The sequence below is a fragment of the Marmota marmota genome, unplaced genomic scaffold, assembly GCF_001458135.2.
Source record: "Marmota marmota marmota unplaced genomic scaffold, marMar, whole genome shotgun sequence".
NCBI classification, from domain to species: Eukaryota; Metazoa; Chordata; class Mammalia; order Rodentia; family Sciuridae; genus Marmota; species Marmota marmota.
Genome location: NW_026000224.1, coordinates 4,826,804 through 4,845,653, shown reverse-complemented (window position 1 = coordinate 4,845,653; position 18,850 = coordinate 4,826,804). Strand labels below are relative to the sequence as shown.

Genomic DNA, 18,850 nt, shown 5'->3' with positions numbered 1-18,850 from the left:
ACAGAAGCACCGCCTGAGCCAGCACAGGGCTCTACTGGACCTGGCTGTACCCTATTACTCAAAGGAGCTGGAAATTGAGCAACCCATTGTAGCAGTCACCCCAGAATGCTCAGAGCTACGTCTCAAGCTCTTTTCAGCAAAGATAAAAGCTGAACAGTAGCTAAGACAGCATCAGTAAGATCTGAAAACTATCTGCCTTAGATCGAAGGCCTGATTCTGTCAAAACACATTTAAAGGATGGGTGTCTAACTCTTAAAGAATGCACATGGGAACTGTGCATTTAGTTCATGCTTTCAACAGCTTGGAAATTAATACCTATTTCAACTGGTGCTTGCTATTGGAATAATAAGCACAATAGCTTTCACACAAATGACTTGGATCCGATGACTCTGTGGCTTAATCCGAGCACAAAGACCATGTCATGCAGTGAAACCCTCTTGTGATTATGAATCAGAAGAGTACTGACACCTGCCTTAAATGCTATTTGTATAAATCATTATTCAGCTTAGTTCACCAAATGCTGACTTAGACATGCTCTAGCAAGCACTGGGCCAGGGCACTTCAGGGAGGGAAAAGCTGGCCACACGCACATCTGTGCAAGTTTGCGAATATCCGTTTGATTGGCACAACAAACTTGTTAGGCCAGGATTACTGACTCCATAAGGTAGAGAGGGAAAAGCCCTGAAGAAGGACCACACAATTAGGAGAGAGAGAGAGGGGAGAAGACATGTCTTTGTCTGTGGGGAGGATGGGTAAGAAGAGTTTGAGAAGCCTGAGATTTCTCCAGGGAGGATGGACCTGATCATAGTGGATGCTGAGCAAAGGCCTGGAAGCAGGAGGCAAAGGGTGGGCAGCAGTCACATGCTGTTGGTTGGCTAAGGTGTATATTGGAGGGGGAGGGTTGTCAAAGAGGCTGCAGCCTGGGGCAGTGAGTCTAGAAAGACAAACTAGACTCTGCTAAGATCAGATGATGGTGGAGGACACCCCAAAGCCTTTACTGAGCAGTGCACTAACTTGGCAGTAACTGAGAGGCAGGGGAATCCTGGAAGCCCAAGGCAGGCACAGGGTGGTGGGAGCTGATCAGGTGCCCAGGGGCAAGGTAACAAATACAAAGAATGATAGTAAAAGAAATCTGAAGTGATAGAAGCAGAGATGATGAGCCTCACCACAGGCCAAGGGGGTCACAGTCAATTCTGCCCCAGTGTCTTGAGACCCACAGGGGTAGGACCCTGATCCTTTCCCTTACCTGGTCTCAGTTGGACTTGCTACACTTGCTCTGCTACAGGCTGAGCTGACTGGCCATCCTGCCTTCCCTGCTATGGCTGGTAAAAACTGCTGGTAGGCAAGACAGCCAGAACCTGAGAGTGCAATGTATGTTTATTAGGGTTTGGACGTGAGATGTCCCCCCAACACTCACATGTGAGACAATGCAAGAAGGTTCAGAGAAGAAATGATGGGGTTGTAAGAGTCTTAACCCAATCGGTGATTTAATCCCCTGATAGGGATTTACTGAGTGTTAACTGAAGTGGTAGGGTGTGGCTGGAGGAGGTGGGAATTAGGGCGTGGCTTTGGAGTATATATTTGTGTCTGGAGAGTGGAGTCTCTCTCTCTCTGCTTCTTGATCACCATGGTGTGAACTGCTTCCCTTCGCCACACACTCTGCAGCCCGGAGAAATGGAGCCTCTGAAACCATAAGCCCTTACATTAATTTTTCTTCCTCTATAGTTGTGCTAGTTGGATCCTTTAGTCACAGCAGCAAAAAAGCTGGCTAAAACAATGTTGTTTGGGGAATACACTAGTATTAAATTATTTAGATATTAGACATATTGTTGAAAGAAAAAAGCCACCCAAAACCATGAAATAGAATGGAAGGAAGGATGTGCTGCCCTGGGAGGAAAGGCTGATGGGCACAAGGGGAACACAAGATATGCAGGGCTTCCAGTGAAACTGACCAAGTTCCTTGCAATATTTTCAGAAATAGAATAAAGAATTTAGGAATGGCTTATTCTCGTCTTCCCCAATTCTCCACAGAAGTGTGGTTATCCAGAGAGGTATACCAGCCTAAAGGGGGTGGCTGGTATGCCAGAGTGATGAGTGTGTTCCAGCCTGGCTCTATGTCCTGACCGTGGGCATCTGGCAACTCTTTGGGGTAGGGCTTATGGGAAGTACTAACAGGTAGATGCATCTCACAGGCACGGGGAGTAGATATTGGAGGGACTACGGCAACTAGACCAGCCATGCAAGAGGGTAAAAAAGCCTTGCTTATTCTGCTGTGTCCATTATGATGGAGAAGAAGTGGAAGCCATCCTTGGTTACAGGCCTCGAGGTAAGCACTAGGTAAGTAGCTCAGGGACTGTTTTGCTGCGGCTGAAATTAAAGATATAGAGACTAGGTGACTCAGGATCTTCTGTCTCCCCATACTTTAGAGTTCACAAGGTTCATAAAATCTGTTATAAGAAGAAAGGTGGGCACCATCATGAAACATAGCAATTAATATTGGCCATACAAAAAAGTAGTTATTTGAGATAGTAATAACTAACCAATTTATAGACTGGTAACATGGCAATTACTAAAGATAATGAAGCTTTTATGAAGAAAATAAGGAGAATGAGGGGACAGCTGGAGAATTCTAGATTTCAGTAGGTGGGCAAGAGGCACCCTGGTTTCTATAGGGCACATGCTTCATCTGGGCATAGCTATGGCTCTGTGACACCTGAATGCCACCAGATGGGATGTGATACTGCCATCAACTGCATGAGCAGACAGACCACTGCCAGGGGAGACTGTCCAGCCCCAGATGCTAAGATGCAAGGAAAAGGGGAATTAATTTACTGTAAAGATGTTTTCTAAGTTCACTGAAGAAAATCAACAGATAATGCAATAGAAGGTGCTGAATTTAGGTAAATGATTTTTTCTCTTCCCCCTCCTCGTTTTTTTTTAAGAGAATGTATGACATATGACATGCTCTCCTAAACAATATATATTTCAAATGGATCAAATGTTTTGTGTGAAATATATAAAAATAAGGCACCACATGAGGATGATTTATATGTTTATTATCACAATTGTTTTTTAAAAAAATATTTTTTGTAGATGGACACAATACCTTTATTTTATTTATTTTTATGTGGTGCTGAGGATTGAACCCAGTGCTTTACACATGCTAGGCAAGTGCTCTACCAGTGAGCCACAACTGCAGCCCCACACAGCAGTCCTCCCTGTGGTAGAAATGGCCCACATGGAGCATCCCGGGTGCTGCCTCAGCAGGGAAGGCGGATGGCCAGCCGGCTCGGCCTCTAGCAGATGTCAGGCACTGCCATTTCAAGTTGGTTCATTCTATAGGGGTGATGATTTTTCTTATTGGTTTTTAATAATGTGTTCTATTTTAAGGAAATTAACTTATCTACCATGTAACATGCAAATATTTCCTGTTTTTGTTTCTTTTTCAACTTTGTTCATAGTGTCCTTGGCCATAAAAAAATTTTAAGTTTCTTCATGGAAAAGCTGTGAGTTTATAGTTGTTAGAACTAGAATCCCCCCGGGACCATTTTCTCACATGAACATAGAGGGGATGTTCTGGCTAAAATGTGAATTCACATTTTAGGAATATAAATTGGGACTGCTGTTCCAAAGACTCTAACACCTTAAAACCTGGGAACCTACTTCCATTTCTAAGAATTTTCTTCAGGAGGTGATCAGACATATCTGTAAAATATAATGATGCATACATGCCTGTACAAGGGTGTTTATATACAAAGGTGCTAGCGTAGCACTATAGAACCTTATGAAGGTTGATCAATAGAGAAGAGAAAACTAGTTATAAACCAAGTTATTCTTAAAATATACTTAATCCTTCTTGAAAAAACGATATATCTCTATATACTGAAAAGTAAAATCCTCCATATGTACACGTAATATGCATGGGGCGAGACTTTAATAGATGCTGTCTCAAGCCCTGAGGTGATATCTCACTTTATGTATAACCTCTGCAATGCTTGATTTTTCTTTGATTAGCATTTTTGTGATAAACAAAATATTCTCCATTGTAGGGAAAACAACACCCCCTACCCCTGGCCCCCAAAGGTCAGAGCATATAGAAAAGGAAGAGCCTTCCTTCCTAAAGACTTGCTTGTTTTTTAGTTTAAAACAAAACATTCTGGAGGGGTTCCAGGACTTGTTCTGGCACCATCTGCAGGCAGGGCTTGTGCCCTTTTCATTATGAGACCAGCCTCTGCAGCCACTGCTGTGAACAGGTCCTGTGAGTAAGCTCACCTCTGGTGGCACTCAAGCTAGCCGCCCCAACAAATATGCCTCAGCTCGGTTTCTTCCAAATGACATACGTTTGTCAATTAGAGAAAGGAAGGATGTGTGAAATCAGTAAAGGGAAACGAAAGAAATAGCTAATATAAGTATTTACTTTAATTGGGGAAAAAGGATATGAAAGTGGTGGTCCTGACAGATGCATTGCAAACCAAGTGAACACACTTCAGGTACTGCCAGCTCAGGATCACCAATGTTTTCAACAGTGCACATGCAAGACATCAGGCTCCACAACTGCCTGAGGGTCCACTGGAGAGCTAGAGTTGAAATTAAAGATCGTAGTCATGACTCTGTTTCTAAGGAGACGGAAGGGGATCAAGGCTTGTTGCTATCTGTTGCAAAGCTGACTTCTCAGTCTAGCTACTCATATGTGTTAAACAAACATGGGGCAGAGCAAGCAGCACAGAATGAGACATGAAGATATAAATGTAAAAGGCAAATCTGTCATAAAATGAATGTGACACAAGGCTGACTGAACACAGAATGTTCATACTGGGAGAAGAGATGAAACAATGAAGGTCCACAGAGCTTAAAATTAGACTTTATTGGAGAAGACAAGAATTCTACAAAGGAAATGTGAAGTTATTTCAGTCACAAAATAAAATGCATCAGTTATTGGAACAATACATAATTGTTTCATACCAACAGAAAAACAGTTTTATGAAATACACAACTCATGCAGTGGAAATGCAGTATCCAGTTCTGTTTTCAAGACTGCTCTCCTTGACTTGACTCACTGTGATAGTTTAAGTACAAAAAGATATGCATTCTGATGGTCTTGATGAGGCATGTCAAGATTAGGGTGTGGGAACAAACATACACGTTCCGATGTATGTTCACACACAAGTACATGCCTAACCCTTGCTAGCGAAAGAGGATGCAGAGACAGGAGTCACCATGGCTCAGAGCTACACTGGGTTTGAGCACCTCAAGGCTTGACATAGTAATAATGAGTAAGGAGAGCAAAGATGGTGTGACACTGGATAAAGCTGGAGGGGCAAGACACAGGTTTTCAAACTCAATGGAGATCTTGAGGAGGGAGCTCAAGTCTAGTTAGAGTCCAGGAGGCCAACCTGCCATAACTAAATACAGAAGAAGCATTCTCCATGTAAAATGTGAATTGCTTAATGACGGGAGCTCATGAGAGTTTACAAAAGACTTTCAAAAGCTTCTCCTCTAGTTTTTAAAGATCTTCTTTCTTCTGTATCATGCTTTGTGTCAGACACCCACGCAAGTGGGACCATGCACAGACTTGGAAACACAGAGATATGATGTTCTCCGGAGGGGGCTTCATTCAAAAGCAAACACCACCACCTCCCACAGGGACTTTCACCTCAAGGTCAGAACTACTTGCTCACCACCCACATCGGGAGACACCCCTAACAACTGCCACCATGTCTCCTCTGTGTAATAGTTAGATACCCTGGTGCCATTCAAGCTCTTTCCCTTATTTATTTATTTATTGGTACTGGGGATTGAACCCAGGGTGCTTAAACACCGAGCCACATCCCCAGTCTTTTTTATATTTTATTTAGAGACCGGGTCTTGCTGAGTTGCTCAGGGCCTGGCTAAGTTGCTGAGGCTGGCTATGAACTCACGATCCTTCTGACTTAGCCTTCCCAGACGTGGGGATTATAGATGTGCACCATCAGGCCCAGCTTTCCCTCATCTTATGCTGGCAAAATGTCACTAGGACTAACAGCTCCCACCTTGGAAACCCTTCAAAACAGTTCTGTATTTTCTCTATCACTTGGTGGGCTTCTCATTTACTTCCCCCGGAATGAGAAGGTCTGGACTACAAATATGGTCCTGCTACCCACTGGACTCACAACGGGGCATGGATTCACACAGCAACAGGACAAATCTATGCCTCCTCCATGTGGAATACACATAGCTTGTCACTCTTCTACAAAGTTTTCTTGATACCTCTGCTCGTGAGTCCTCTGTGTGGTCCTGCTTCCACCTACTGGCTGACTTGTGCTTTGAGATCAGCATCCCAGGCTCTGCTCTGCCTTTTTCAGACGGGGCTCCCAGGCTCCCTCCTCCTGTTCCCTCAGGACCACCTCTTCTTTGACAGCTCACCAGCCACTACCATGATGGCTTGCATATGAACCACCCCAACCAGTATGACCACCTGGAAGGCAAGGTTCCTCTTTGCCATCTTCATATCATCAGGGTCTAACATAAACATCTAAAAGGCACTTAATAAAGAGAACTAGTTATGGAACACTGATGATTATGTGTATTTCCAAAAAGGGAAAGACGTAGCTCAGAAAACTTAATGTCTTCAGGAATTAATCTAAAAGGAATGAGTTACATGATTCAAAGGCAACTATCAGAAAACAGAGGTCAAGGAAAAACAACTGCAAATGAATGAAAACAATGAAAGGCTAAAGGCTGAGCTTCCCAGTAGCTGAAGAATAAAGGGCATCAACAAGAAACACACTCATATCCAATAAGTAGCAGTATACCAATTCACAAAATCCAAACATTTTTATGAATTTTTATGTAAATGTTAGTGATTGCACAATGCTCAGTAATAATTTTTTTGTAGGGGGGCATACTGGGGATTGAACTCAGGAGCACTCAACCACTGAGCCATATCCCCAGGCCTATTTTGTATTTTATTTAGAGACAGGGTCTCACTGAGTTGCTTAGTGCCTTGCCATTGCTGAGGCTGGCTTTGAACTTGTGATCCTCTTGCCTCAGCCTCCCAAGATGCTGGGATTATAGGCGTGCACCACCACTCCAAGCTAAGTAATAAAACTTTAACAGATCATTTTATAATAAGCAAAGAAAAAGAAACAATAAACATTCTATGTCTTTAACTGATCTGCAATAAAAGATGAATATAAAAATGAAACTCCAAGTCAGTTTTTTTTTTTTTTATGGACAGGTACAGTAACATAAACCAGGTATATGGCTTTCGTATGGTCTGACTTGATACAAAGAACACATTTCCAAAACCTAATGAACTTAATAATTCATGTTTTCTTTGAACTGAACTCTCAAATACTGGAGTTGGACTTTGGATGAAAACTTGACAGCTCACCAATATGCACTTTTGTTGGTGGTGTACCATTTAGGAATGCTAAGGATAAGAGATATTTTCTTCTTAAGTGATTAGACTTGTATCTTACTCAGCTGCTCAGGAACATGCTTCTGGACAGTAGTAAGGATGGGACACTTTCTAATCGGCAGCTCCTACCTGTCATGTGTATCTACTAGACATCATCTAGAGTCTCCAAATCCTGTAATGTGATTCACCCAGAGATGAATGTGATTCAGTATATTCTGAGGACAAACATTACTTATGATTCTAGCCACCCCAGAGGAATTTTAATATAACTGCAATAGATTATATAACTTCATGTAGGGCAGCATCCTATGAATGTTCCAAGACAGCGAGCAAAGCAGTGTTCCTGCCAAATAAATGAGTTAACATGCTAAAGAAGGTTGGTGTGCATTTCCCACAGAAAATATGCCAAAAGGAAGGCTTTCTTTTGGTATAATCTGTGGAGAGAATTGTTCTGTCACTAGTAGCCAAGGGTTCACAGGCTCTGGAGAACATGAAACGTGAAGAGAAATGATGCCCTGTGGAAGAGGAAAGAGCAGGAGCCTCCATTTACCTACGGTTCTGCTGCAATTTAAACCACAGCCCAGGTGGGGAGAGTTCTCCAAACAAACCCCATTTGCATAAAATTATGCATTTTAAGACTGGAACTCAGGTTTAACAACACCACTTCCCTTTCCTACACTTCTGCCCACCTGCTCCTAACTAATGATAAACTTGAAAGAAATCAGAGTCTGTGAAAGACAGGAGGCAGAGTGGAATGAAGTGCTGAAATCTGGGTCTTGTTCTGGCTTCTGAGCACCGTCCTGTCTTCATCACAGATACACACAAGCCCTGGAACAAGTTTGATAGAGTTAATAAGCACTGGATTCTGACTTTTCACAAGGCCCTGGGCCAGGAACCAAGGAAAATGAGACAAAGGACATAGTAGAGTCCCATGAAGCTCAGGACTGACAGATGCGAATATGGGCCTAGAGCAAATGTTATAATGAGAGGCCCAGACTAGGGGTTCAAAGAAGGCTTCCTGGAAGCAACAGAGGAGTAGCCCCTGAGTGCCATGAGGAATTCAGATGTGACTGTAAAGGCCAGATGGGTGGTAGGGGTGCTAAGGGCAATCAGTGTGAGCTGCCCATGGACTGGTACTTACAGAACAGGTCTGAGCAAAGCCCTGAGCACAGTAAAATGTGGAGGAAACCGGCAGGGGCCAGAAATGGTAGCAGCAAAGGCAAACATGAGCCAGGTCTTATCTTTCACAGTCTTTAAGAAGTTACCATCCAGGAGATTAGTTGATTCTGGAAATTCAAAATAAAATCAACGACTGGAAGTACTTCTTTGAAAAGTAGGAACACTCTGACATTTTCTTTTCCAGCTTTAGTCCTCATGTTCTCTTTGCTTGAAATTGCAACTGAAGAAATTCAGAACCTCCTCTTACTCTCCTCTTTGATGTCTCTATGTCTTATTCCTGTATGATCCTTGGAGGTGGTCAGAAAGAGGTGTATATCCTGGGCCCTGACTTTTTCCTGCTGCAGGCTCCTAGCGAGCCCCCTCAAGGCTCCAGGAAGGCAGCAGGACTACCTTGGCATCACCCCCACCAGCCTGATGTAGCACAGTGCAGAACTCTGAATATTCTTTCATTATGGAGGACATAGGTAAAGTAAGTAAGCACTGCTGATTCATACCTTTCCTCCAACCTTATCTAGTCCAGTGTTCTTAAATGGTCCACTTCATGGGGGTTACAGTAAAAAAAAAAAAATATGAAAATAAATAGACAGTAAAAAAAAGGGAAATAAACATATTTGGAGATAAGCTATAAGCATTCAAAATATCAACTTCCCAGCCCAACTTTGATTAATAAGTGGTTTAAAACTGTTCTGAAAAACTGGGTTAATGGTTTCAGTTCATGCTAAGTTATTAAATTAACTAATAGGACCTCTTGTAGGAGCTATTCCATAGAGCAGACGGCAACCATCCATGCTCCAAAAGGTCTTCTGAGGACAGTGCCAGATGGTGAGGGCAAACACAAAGTTGGGATCAGGTCAGGGAGGTTCAGAGGCCCCATCTGAGGAAACAACTGACAGGTGTGGGCCTGCTGCCAAGCCCTCATGCCCTTGCCCACCCACTCCACGGCAGTGATCATTATTCACCATTTCCTCCTAAAAACAGAAAGCCTGTATTTACAGCTCCCAGGGGCCAGAAAGCAAAGGAGAAAATGAAGTAAGAGAATTATTTTGCCCAACAACTTCTAAAAAATGTTACTTGTAACAATGTATTCAAAGTTTCAATAATGTTACCATTAAATGTGCCTGGGTGCCACAGCTATTTAAATATAATGAATCCTAATTGCTCAATTCTTCTGTGTTTTTTTTTTAAATTTTGTAGTTGTAGACAGAATGCCTTTATTTTATTAGTTTATTTTTATGTAGTGCTGAGGATCAAGCCCAGTGCCTCACACATGCTAGGCAAGCACTCTACCACTGAGCTGCAGACCCAGCTCTTCTCCTCTGTTCTTTGTAGAGCGATTAGGTTTGTTCTCCCCAGCCCATAACTGTTCCCAGAAACCTGTCTGGAGGAGGTGGCAACAGGCTACATAGGCCATGGGAAGAAAGTAATTACTTGAGGGACCAGGACCCGTGATCACGATGAAACAGTTTAGGTAAGAGAAATATCTGTCTACGTAGCACTAACACCTTTCCATTTTCCAGACGTTTGGACAGCTTAGTACCACCAAACAGCTTGGGAGGTGCTGTTAGCTTACAGCAAAGAGAGGCTTTCTCAACCAGAATCCCTGGGGCCTCTCGAAAACAGGCTGCCTGCAGGGACATCAGCAGCACAGCTACCTTACATTGTTACAGAGCACAAGTGAGGGCCAACTATATACAACAGCATATGAGTAAATCAACTGCATACAACAAGGGCAAGGCTGAGAGTCAATTGCATTTAAAGTGTATGAAAACCAAGTATACATGAAAGCAGGTGAATGAATGATTGAATGAGAGTTAAATGTATGTGGTAGCAAATAAGTGAGAGCTAAATATACACCACAGCACAAAAAAAGAGAGCCAACTGTTTACAAGGGCACAAGGATGAGAGCCAACTGTGTACAATAGCACATGAGAGCTAACAATATTCAACAGCACATGAGCCAACTGCATATATTGCCAGGTAAATGAACTAACTGAATACAAAGACATGAGTGAAATAATTGCCAACAAAAATGTGTGAATAAGAACCAACTGTATATAATAGCATGTGAATGAACCAAACATATTTTCTTGTTCAACACATTAAGTACATAATGAATTTACTCACCAAGAGTAATTTATATCCATAAGAACACAGTTAAACTTTCTAGTTAAAGAATTTATCTAATAATTGTATTTCAAAGATTTTCAACAAAGCTTGAAATAAATGAATACACAATGCCTTAGTTATCCCACTTTTGATTTTATGGTCTCTGACCCTTTAATTAGGAAGGCAGAAAGATCCATATTAGAAAACTAGATTTATTTCCTTCCTTCCCACCTTCCTTCCTTTCTTTTGGGTACCAGGGATTGAACTCACGGGCATTCAGCCACTGAGCTACATCCTCAGCCCTATTTTATATTTTATTTAGAGATAGGGTCTCACTGAGTTTGAACACATGAGCCTCCTGTCTCAGCCTCCCAAGCTGCTGGGATTCCAGATGTGCACTACCACAGCTTACATTTTCTTAATATTCAAATTAATTAAGGTTTATAGTGTAGACTTTCTTAGTTTATACTTGCTAAAGTCATCTAGGGAAATTAGATGTATATTTTTCCAAAGACATACAAAATAATTTCTTTCCTTGATAATAAAATTTTCAAAAGCTTGGAAAATTAAGAAAAAAGTTCTATTAATAAAGATAAGTACTATTCATATTTTGACGTATTTATTCCAGACTTCTAAGTTCCCCCACTAAGTATTTTTTCCTATTATTACAAGTTCTTTTATAATCATTTTTTTAATATACCAGGGATTGGTATATTACCAGGTATATACTAGGGATGCTTAACCACTGAGCCCATCCCCAGCCCTTTTTAATGATATTTTATTTTGAGACAAGGTCTCGCTAAGTTGCTGAGGCTGGCTCTGAAATTGTGATCCTCCTGCCTCAGTCTCCTGAGCCACTGGGATTAAAGGTGTGTGCCACCCTGCCTGGCCTATAATCATTTTAATAGTTGTAAAATATGTATCTGTACATTATGTGGTTGTTACACACTGATATGGTTACCCATATCCCTCTAATTATAAATTTAGATAATTAATTTGTGATTCTAGAAAATAAAGATTTGTCTGCAAAAATTTTCCCCTTTCTTCCCACACAACATTTTACCTTCTGCATCTGTACCACTGGAGGCACTCTCGGAATCTGTGCGGCTGCTGGGCTCTGGCAAACAGGGAACATACCCCTCAGGAGGCAAACTAACAGTATAGAGCCGTCGTTCAGGTTGGATCTTAATGTCACCATCTGTAAAGAAAAAAGGGAAATGATGTGCACTGGTAAATATTACATAATGTAACCACACATTTATTTGTCCTGACTACATGAGAATTGTTTCTCCAAAAAAATTCAATGAAGATAAAATAACAAATAGCTCAATAAAATCTAACCACTGACATAAATACCACTTTTAATAAACCAAGAATTTCACCAGAAAAGTGAGTCAGTTATATATCTAGCCAGGAGAAAGGAACTTCTATGATTATTTAAATGCACATTAAGTTACTTATAAACTTCTGAGTTTTCATAAGATAAAAAATAAAACTATCTCATGAATATGAAACAGAAAATATAATAGTCCACAAAACATACCATTTATTATCATGTCATGAAACTTTCAACATTTTGGTGCAGGTTTTCCAAACCTTTTCTCCATATGTATTGATAATGCATATATACTGGGTGTACATACCCACAAACAGTCATAGACAAGCATGCACAGACATGTATGTGCACTCACACAGAATATATGCAGACACAGACACACACGGATGCATACAGATATATACACACATCCAGACACATCAATGCCCCCTAAAGATATACACACTTGCATAAATATATAAACATAGAAACATATGCAGACACATAGGCACATAATATATACCTTCATGCGATCATGCCACATGTATTATACATTTTTATAGATTATAGTTTAACTGTTCTCTTAAACTCTGCACATGGAGGCAGACTAGGCCTGTCATGCATGGTTGCTATGACCACCCCTACTGCATACTCTTCTGCACACCTGGCCACTTAGTTCCTTCATATAAATTCCTACAGATGGAATTATTGATTTGAAGGGTATTAGCCTTTTGCTGACTTTCTATATGTACCATCTAGAAAGAAAACTAACTATAAGAGGGCTGCTTTCTTTCATACTCTTTAATATTGGGTAGTATAAATCTTCTTAATGCTCACATTTTCATGTAAAAATATGGCAAAGTGACTCTCTTATGTTTGGCAAACATGCATGAATATCCCAATTAGTGTTTCACAGATGAACATTTTATTTTAAAACAAACAATAACAAAGATGAAGCAAAATCACTGAGATATATAATAGAATATATGGTTTCAAGATATTTAATATAAAATATTAAAAGTAAAAACTTTCAAACATTTTCAAATACCTCTGCTATCAATGTATTTCATTCTCTTAAAGCTAAGATGCCAGAAATATAGTTAATTTGATTCACCACAGTTGATTAATTACTATGTCATTCTCTGCTAGAATCAAGGGCAGATGGAGACATGCTTCCGAGTATACTATCTCTATCGGGTACCATCAACATTTGATCATTTTTTACAGAATATTTTTGGAAGCTTTTAATCAGCTAAATCTTTCTTAATAAGAAAGTTAAATAGAACTTAGAAATGTCATTGTTCACTTAATTATTAGGATGAATATGGGAGGTATCATGGAAGTGAAGCATGAGATGATTCATGCAATGGAAAATTACAATGAATCTAAGAAAAAGTTTTCGAAATGCATCATGGTAGGCAGACAGAGTCTTCTGGGAAGCCACATGCTGACTTTACAAGCTAGGCTTTTGAGCTGCAAATGACAACACTGTCATCATCAGAGGTGTCTAGGAGAGGTAGGCAACTGTTACCCAAGGTCTTGGTCTGCTTTTCTGTTAGTAAATGTGATCAGGTAATCTATAGTAACAACTATTTCTACGTCTATATTCTTTCCAGGGAAAAATGATTTGTTGTGATGACATTCACCCTTCCAAATGTTAGCCATTACACTCCACAGTTATAAACAAGGAAGAGATGGGTCACACTTTGTGTAACAGCCAACAGCCATTTGAGTCTCCAACCCACCATCTTCACCAGACATGTGGAACATTCAACATCTGAGCTCAGCTTTTGGGGATTGCTAGTCTTCCAGGGGAGTGATAGAGACATGGAGAGGGCAAGAGGGATACACTTTCTGCTTGAGGAAAGTCAACAGTGGCATATCCCTAAGAAAATACACAAGAGGTTGGAAGTCCCTAAGTGTTAGAAGGGACACACTTTGAGCAGCTCTATTGGTTTTCTATGATACTGCCACTTGGCTTGATTTAATCCCACAACTCACTTGGAACCCCAACCCACTGATTCAACTTCTTCCACTATCCCCAACCCCCACCCCTCTTTCCAGCTGTGATTTGGTAGAAACCCTCCTCTGCTTGTGTCTACAGAGCAGAGTTCCTTTCTCTCTCTGTCCACCTGGCCAATACCAGTGCTGAATACCACAGAACCCTCACTTCCTCTCAGTTCTGAGAGCTTACACTGTCACCTTAAGTTCAGGACCAGGCATCTTTATGTCCTTGGTGCCACATGAAAACCATCTTCCTATCTTCTCTATAATGGCCCTTTCTCTTGTCTCACTGTGAAAATTAATAAAATGAGAGGGTTGGGGTTGCAGCTCAGTGGTACAGTGCTTGCCTAGCACATATGAGGCAATGGGTTTGATGCTCAGCACCACATAAAAAATAAATAAATAAAATAAAGGTATTGTGTCCGTCTACCAAATAAATAAATAGATAAATAAATAAATAAAATTAGGAGAGTTACACAGATGTCTGCCCACCACAGTAGCTGCCACAAGAACTTTTCATCAGACACAGTGACTTCCAACTTGCCCTAGGCAAGGTCATCTCATCTCCCCAGAGAGCACTCTAGTAACTCCTCACCAATTGGCCATTCTTCTCCAAATTCCATAAGGCCACAAATTCTTCTTAGCCACAGTGGTTTCCAAGTTTTATAAAACACACAAAAATAAGTACTTCTTTAGTAAGGTCAAGAGTCAGTCACATTACCAGGACTTTCACCAGTTTCTGACCTCTCTTCTTTTCCCTATCATCCCTGCCTCCTAATCTAGGTTCCCTTTGTTTTTGCTAAAACACACTGGATTGTTTTCTTGGTTAGGGTCTGTGGGTGGTAAAATCTCTGGTTTGCAGATATGACAATATCTTTCCCTTGGTCTCTATGTAAGACTTTATTCCTGACATTTACTTGATAGACAGAACAATAGTACAGCTCAAGACTACACACATGCCTGATAAGTCTCCTTGCCATCTCCGCTCCGGGCTGATTCCCTCCCAGGAGGAATCAAATACTACTATGTATTGTGGATTCTTGTAGCTATCAGAATTAATTCAAACAAATAAATCAACATATAACATTCCTTTTTTCCCCCCAGAGATTAAACTCTCTCACTGCCTCATACACCTTCCTACTCATTTCTGTAAGTCATGAAGGGGCTCAGATCCCTTTTGTTGACTGCATATGCTTCCAGAGGACAAACGTGCCAAAAAGCATTTCACCATCCTCTCACCATTGGAAATTTAGACTTTCCAAATCCCTCTTTATTCTGAACACCACCATAATGAATAACCTTGAGCATGGCAATTCTGCATATGTGTTACTCTGCAGGAAAACTGGCTGGAAGTAAAACTGCTAGATCCCAGGTGTGTGCATTTGGAGCTAACGATGTCCATGGTGTATGTTCAGGCTTCAGACAGTCAGGTCTGCTCACCTGCCTGCTCCTGACCCAGGGCATGAACGAATGTTTGATCTATGACAACAGGGACAGATAGAAATGGGATTCCAACACACTCTTGATTTGTTTCTATTATAATCAGAGGTAGAGCATCTTTTTTCAGGGCTGAGAGATTTGTATATCTGTCTGTGAATTGCCTCTGATGCTGCTTTGCCCAGAGTTCTTCTGAACTTGTAGTCATTTTCTTATTAACACGTGAGCTTTTCATACATTAAGGAAATGAACTCTTTGTCAGTACTAATATTCAAATATTTTCCTAGTTCACTGTTTTCTGCCTTCACGGCCTTTTGGCAATGCAAAATTTTGCATTTAAAATAGTATAATTAGAGCTGGAGATATAGCTCAGTTGGTAGAGTGCTTTCCTTGTATGCACAGAGCCCTGAGCAAGCCCCAGCACCGCCCCCCCCCCCAGAGTATAATTAACAATCTTTCCTTCTATGCCTTTAGGTTGTACATGAAAACTCTACAGGGAAAAAAATCCTCTAATAGTTTCTTCCAGCACCTTTATGGTTTCCTATTCAAACTGAAGATTCTGGATCCTTGTGGAGTGTTGCTGAAGGAGTTTCAGATGGTGAGGTTCAATTCATTCTTTCTCACATAGCTATGCAGGGGCCCCCAACAAAATCGTAAAGTAATCCACAACCCACTAATTCCCAAGTCCCATTGTGCTCTGTAGACTAGAGAGTCCAGCAGCATAGAAATGTCCAGCCTGATAGAAATGCTCTATACCTGAGTGTCCAATTACTCCAGGACCAGGAAGTTTTTGAAACACTGTCAGTTTAACAGGAAACATAAGTTTTAATCTTCAATTTTCAAATTAAATAGCTAAATGTGGGCACAGGCTGTTGTCAATAATCAACCATCCTGAGCAAAGGGAAGACCTAGTAGTCTGTCACCTAACTGTCGGTCAGAGTCTCACTGTCTCCTGACCCAGACGATAAAGTCACCTCACTGTGGGTAAGGGTTTCACTATCCCTTGGCTTGAGTGGTCAGTCTTGCTCATCCTCTTGCTCCATCTGCCCACACTGCACTTCCTTCATTTGATACAGTACACCACACTCTGACAATAAGCCTGTGCAAGCTAGTGCCTCTGTCAAGAACAGCCTGAGGACTAGGTTTCCATGGGCTCTGCACCTTGATGTTCTTCATTGTGTGTTTCATTCAAAATGTGCCTCTGTGACCGCCTCCTGCACTATGCCATCTCTTTATAAGTTCCTATTAGATACTCTGGAAACATTTGCAGCCAACCATGTGCTGTGCATGGCTTTACTGTACTTTTTCATATTTTGCAGTTATTCACAGATTTTATCATGTAGTCCCAGTAGAATGTGAGTTTAATCTTGGCAGGATACATCCATTGCTATTCTACAATCAGCAATCATCATCCAATATCTTACTAAATGAATCATTGTCCGATTGGTTATTCTCAGTGTTGCTTCTGTAATACTGTGATGGATCTGAGGTGCCCTGATCCCTAGGAATCCATTGCTCTAATCAACTCATCAGAATTTATAAATCCATAACCTGCAGCAGCATTTTGGCAAGGCAAAAACCTTCCCTGGGTACAAGATGAGTCCCAGCTATAATGTCACAGCTGGGTTAGGGCAGGGTTTAATCCCAACTAGCCTGGTAGTGTGAGACTCAGCTTCTCCATTTCTGGAATAATCATCTCTCCCATAAATGACAGCTGTAAGATTGGATGATGTGTTCTATGCCTGGCATGTGGCCCAGCATCAAGGACAGCAACCAGAGGGTGTTGGTAAGGAAGGAGCAGCAGCAGCACTGGTGAGAGGGACACCGGGGCTCTGACTGCTAGTGGGGCTACAGCCAGTTCAGAGGGTACCACACATGAGTGCTACGGTTCCCTAGGCTTTCCCCAGGCCTAAGACAAGCTCAGGTGTAGTCTAGTGAACACACTCAGGAAGGCACAGCTCTCTAAGAGGGTACTAGGGATGTCATGAAGACTCTGATAGGCAAGACCTCCATCCCACAGAAGTGACTTCCTGAAGGGACAGAGAAGAGACAAACGGGCACATATTGTGTCACAGAAAGCTAGGTGACCTGAACTGATCTAACAGTGGGAGAGGGACACCAACCCTAGGGGACAGACTCATTGTGCAAAGGCGTCAGAGTTTCCTGAAGTGATTCTGGTCAGAATCCCTAAAGGCTGAGTCGTAGGCTCTTGGGCATGTGTGTCTGTAGGAAAACGAAGCTCTTACAGTCCACATACCCTGCAGTTACTTTTCCACTCAAATTCTCCTTAACACTGAGGCTCATTGAACTGATTCATGGCTTTAAGGAGCTTGTAACATTCTATTAAATGAACATACCACACTTTGTTTCTCTACTTTTTAGTGATGGTCACAGGGATTAGCAGGGATTTTTCAAACCCATTTTAACAAAAGCAGTTGGGTGTTTTCCAGTTTTAGTGTCTTAAAAGACCACAATAACAATAATAAACATTAAAAATGTTACAGTAAGCATGTAATCAACCAAGGAAGAGAATAAAAGTATCCCATAGTTCCATCAATAAGTTAGCAACTATTAAAAATCTACATAATTTTTCCTATATTCAATATTTTAAACTAAAGTTCACGTGACTGTAATACATTTTTCCCACATTAAGGACACTGGCAATATCTACACACATCTTTAACATCTGACTTTAATGGGTGAAAAGCATTTCATCTTATGAATACAGCACATTTCATTCAACCATCTTCAACTATTAGGTATGTAGATTTCCAATTTTCAGCTCAAATAAAAGTAACATAGCACAAGGTGGAGGTTCAAGCAGGAATAGCACAAGTTTGAAGTCAGCATTGCCAACTTAGGCCCCCTCTCAAAAATGAAAAGGGCTAGGGATACAGCTCAGTGGTAGAGTACCCCTGGGTTTGGTCCCCAGTAACAACAACAAGAGACAATTCTGTCTCCTGGAGAATTAAGAAAATTGGCACATGCTTCGAATCCAAGGACTGTGATTGCCCAAAGCCTCCATTAATCTGCACACCCAGAGGCAACACTTTCTGGCATCTGCCCTATTCTGGTTCCTTGTGGTTCCAGCTGTGTCTCCTATGTTCCTTGCTAAGCCAGATGGAAACCATCATCATCCACACCTGAGAGTTGAGTGATTTTAATGGAAACTTGAGAGTTGGGAAGGGAATCATATAGCAGCCTGCCCCATCTTTGCCATTTGGTCTCCTGACCCCTCTTCCTGCATCTCCTCTCATCCCTATGGAAGTTGGGGTCTGCCAAGATACGTGCCCCCAGCCATTCAAACAGTCAGACCTCTGAGAGGTAGGTAAAATATGGCAGTCAGTAACACAGGGTTTTCTGTGAGAAGGGGTCAGATTTGGGATATGCTGATGGCAGCAGATGCTGAG

At 41.4% G+C, this 18,850-nt stretch overlaps 1 protein-coding gene across 1 annotated transcript in view; it reads right to left on the bottom strand.

Annotated features, from left to right (window-relative positions):
• Positions 1-18,850, bottom strand: part of Erich1 (glutamate rich 1) — a 61,970-nt gene that overhangs the window by 34,246 nt on the left and 8,874 nt on the right. Inside the window, exon 3 of the mRNA XM_048792850.1 lies at positions 11,748-11,882. Within this exon, the coding sequence (XP_048648807.1) occupies positions 11,748-11,882 (135 nt within the window). The remainder of the gene's footprint in view (positions 1-11,747; positions 11,883-18,850) is intronic.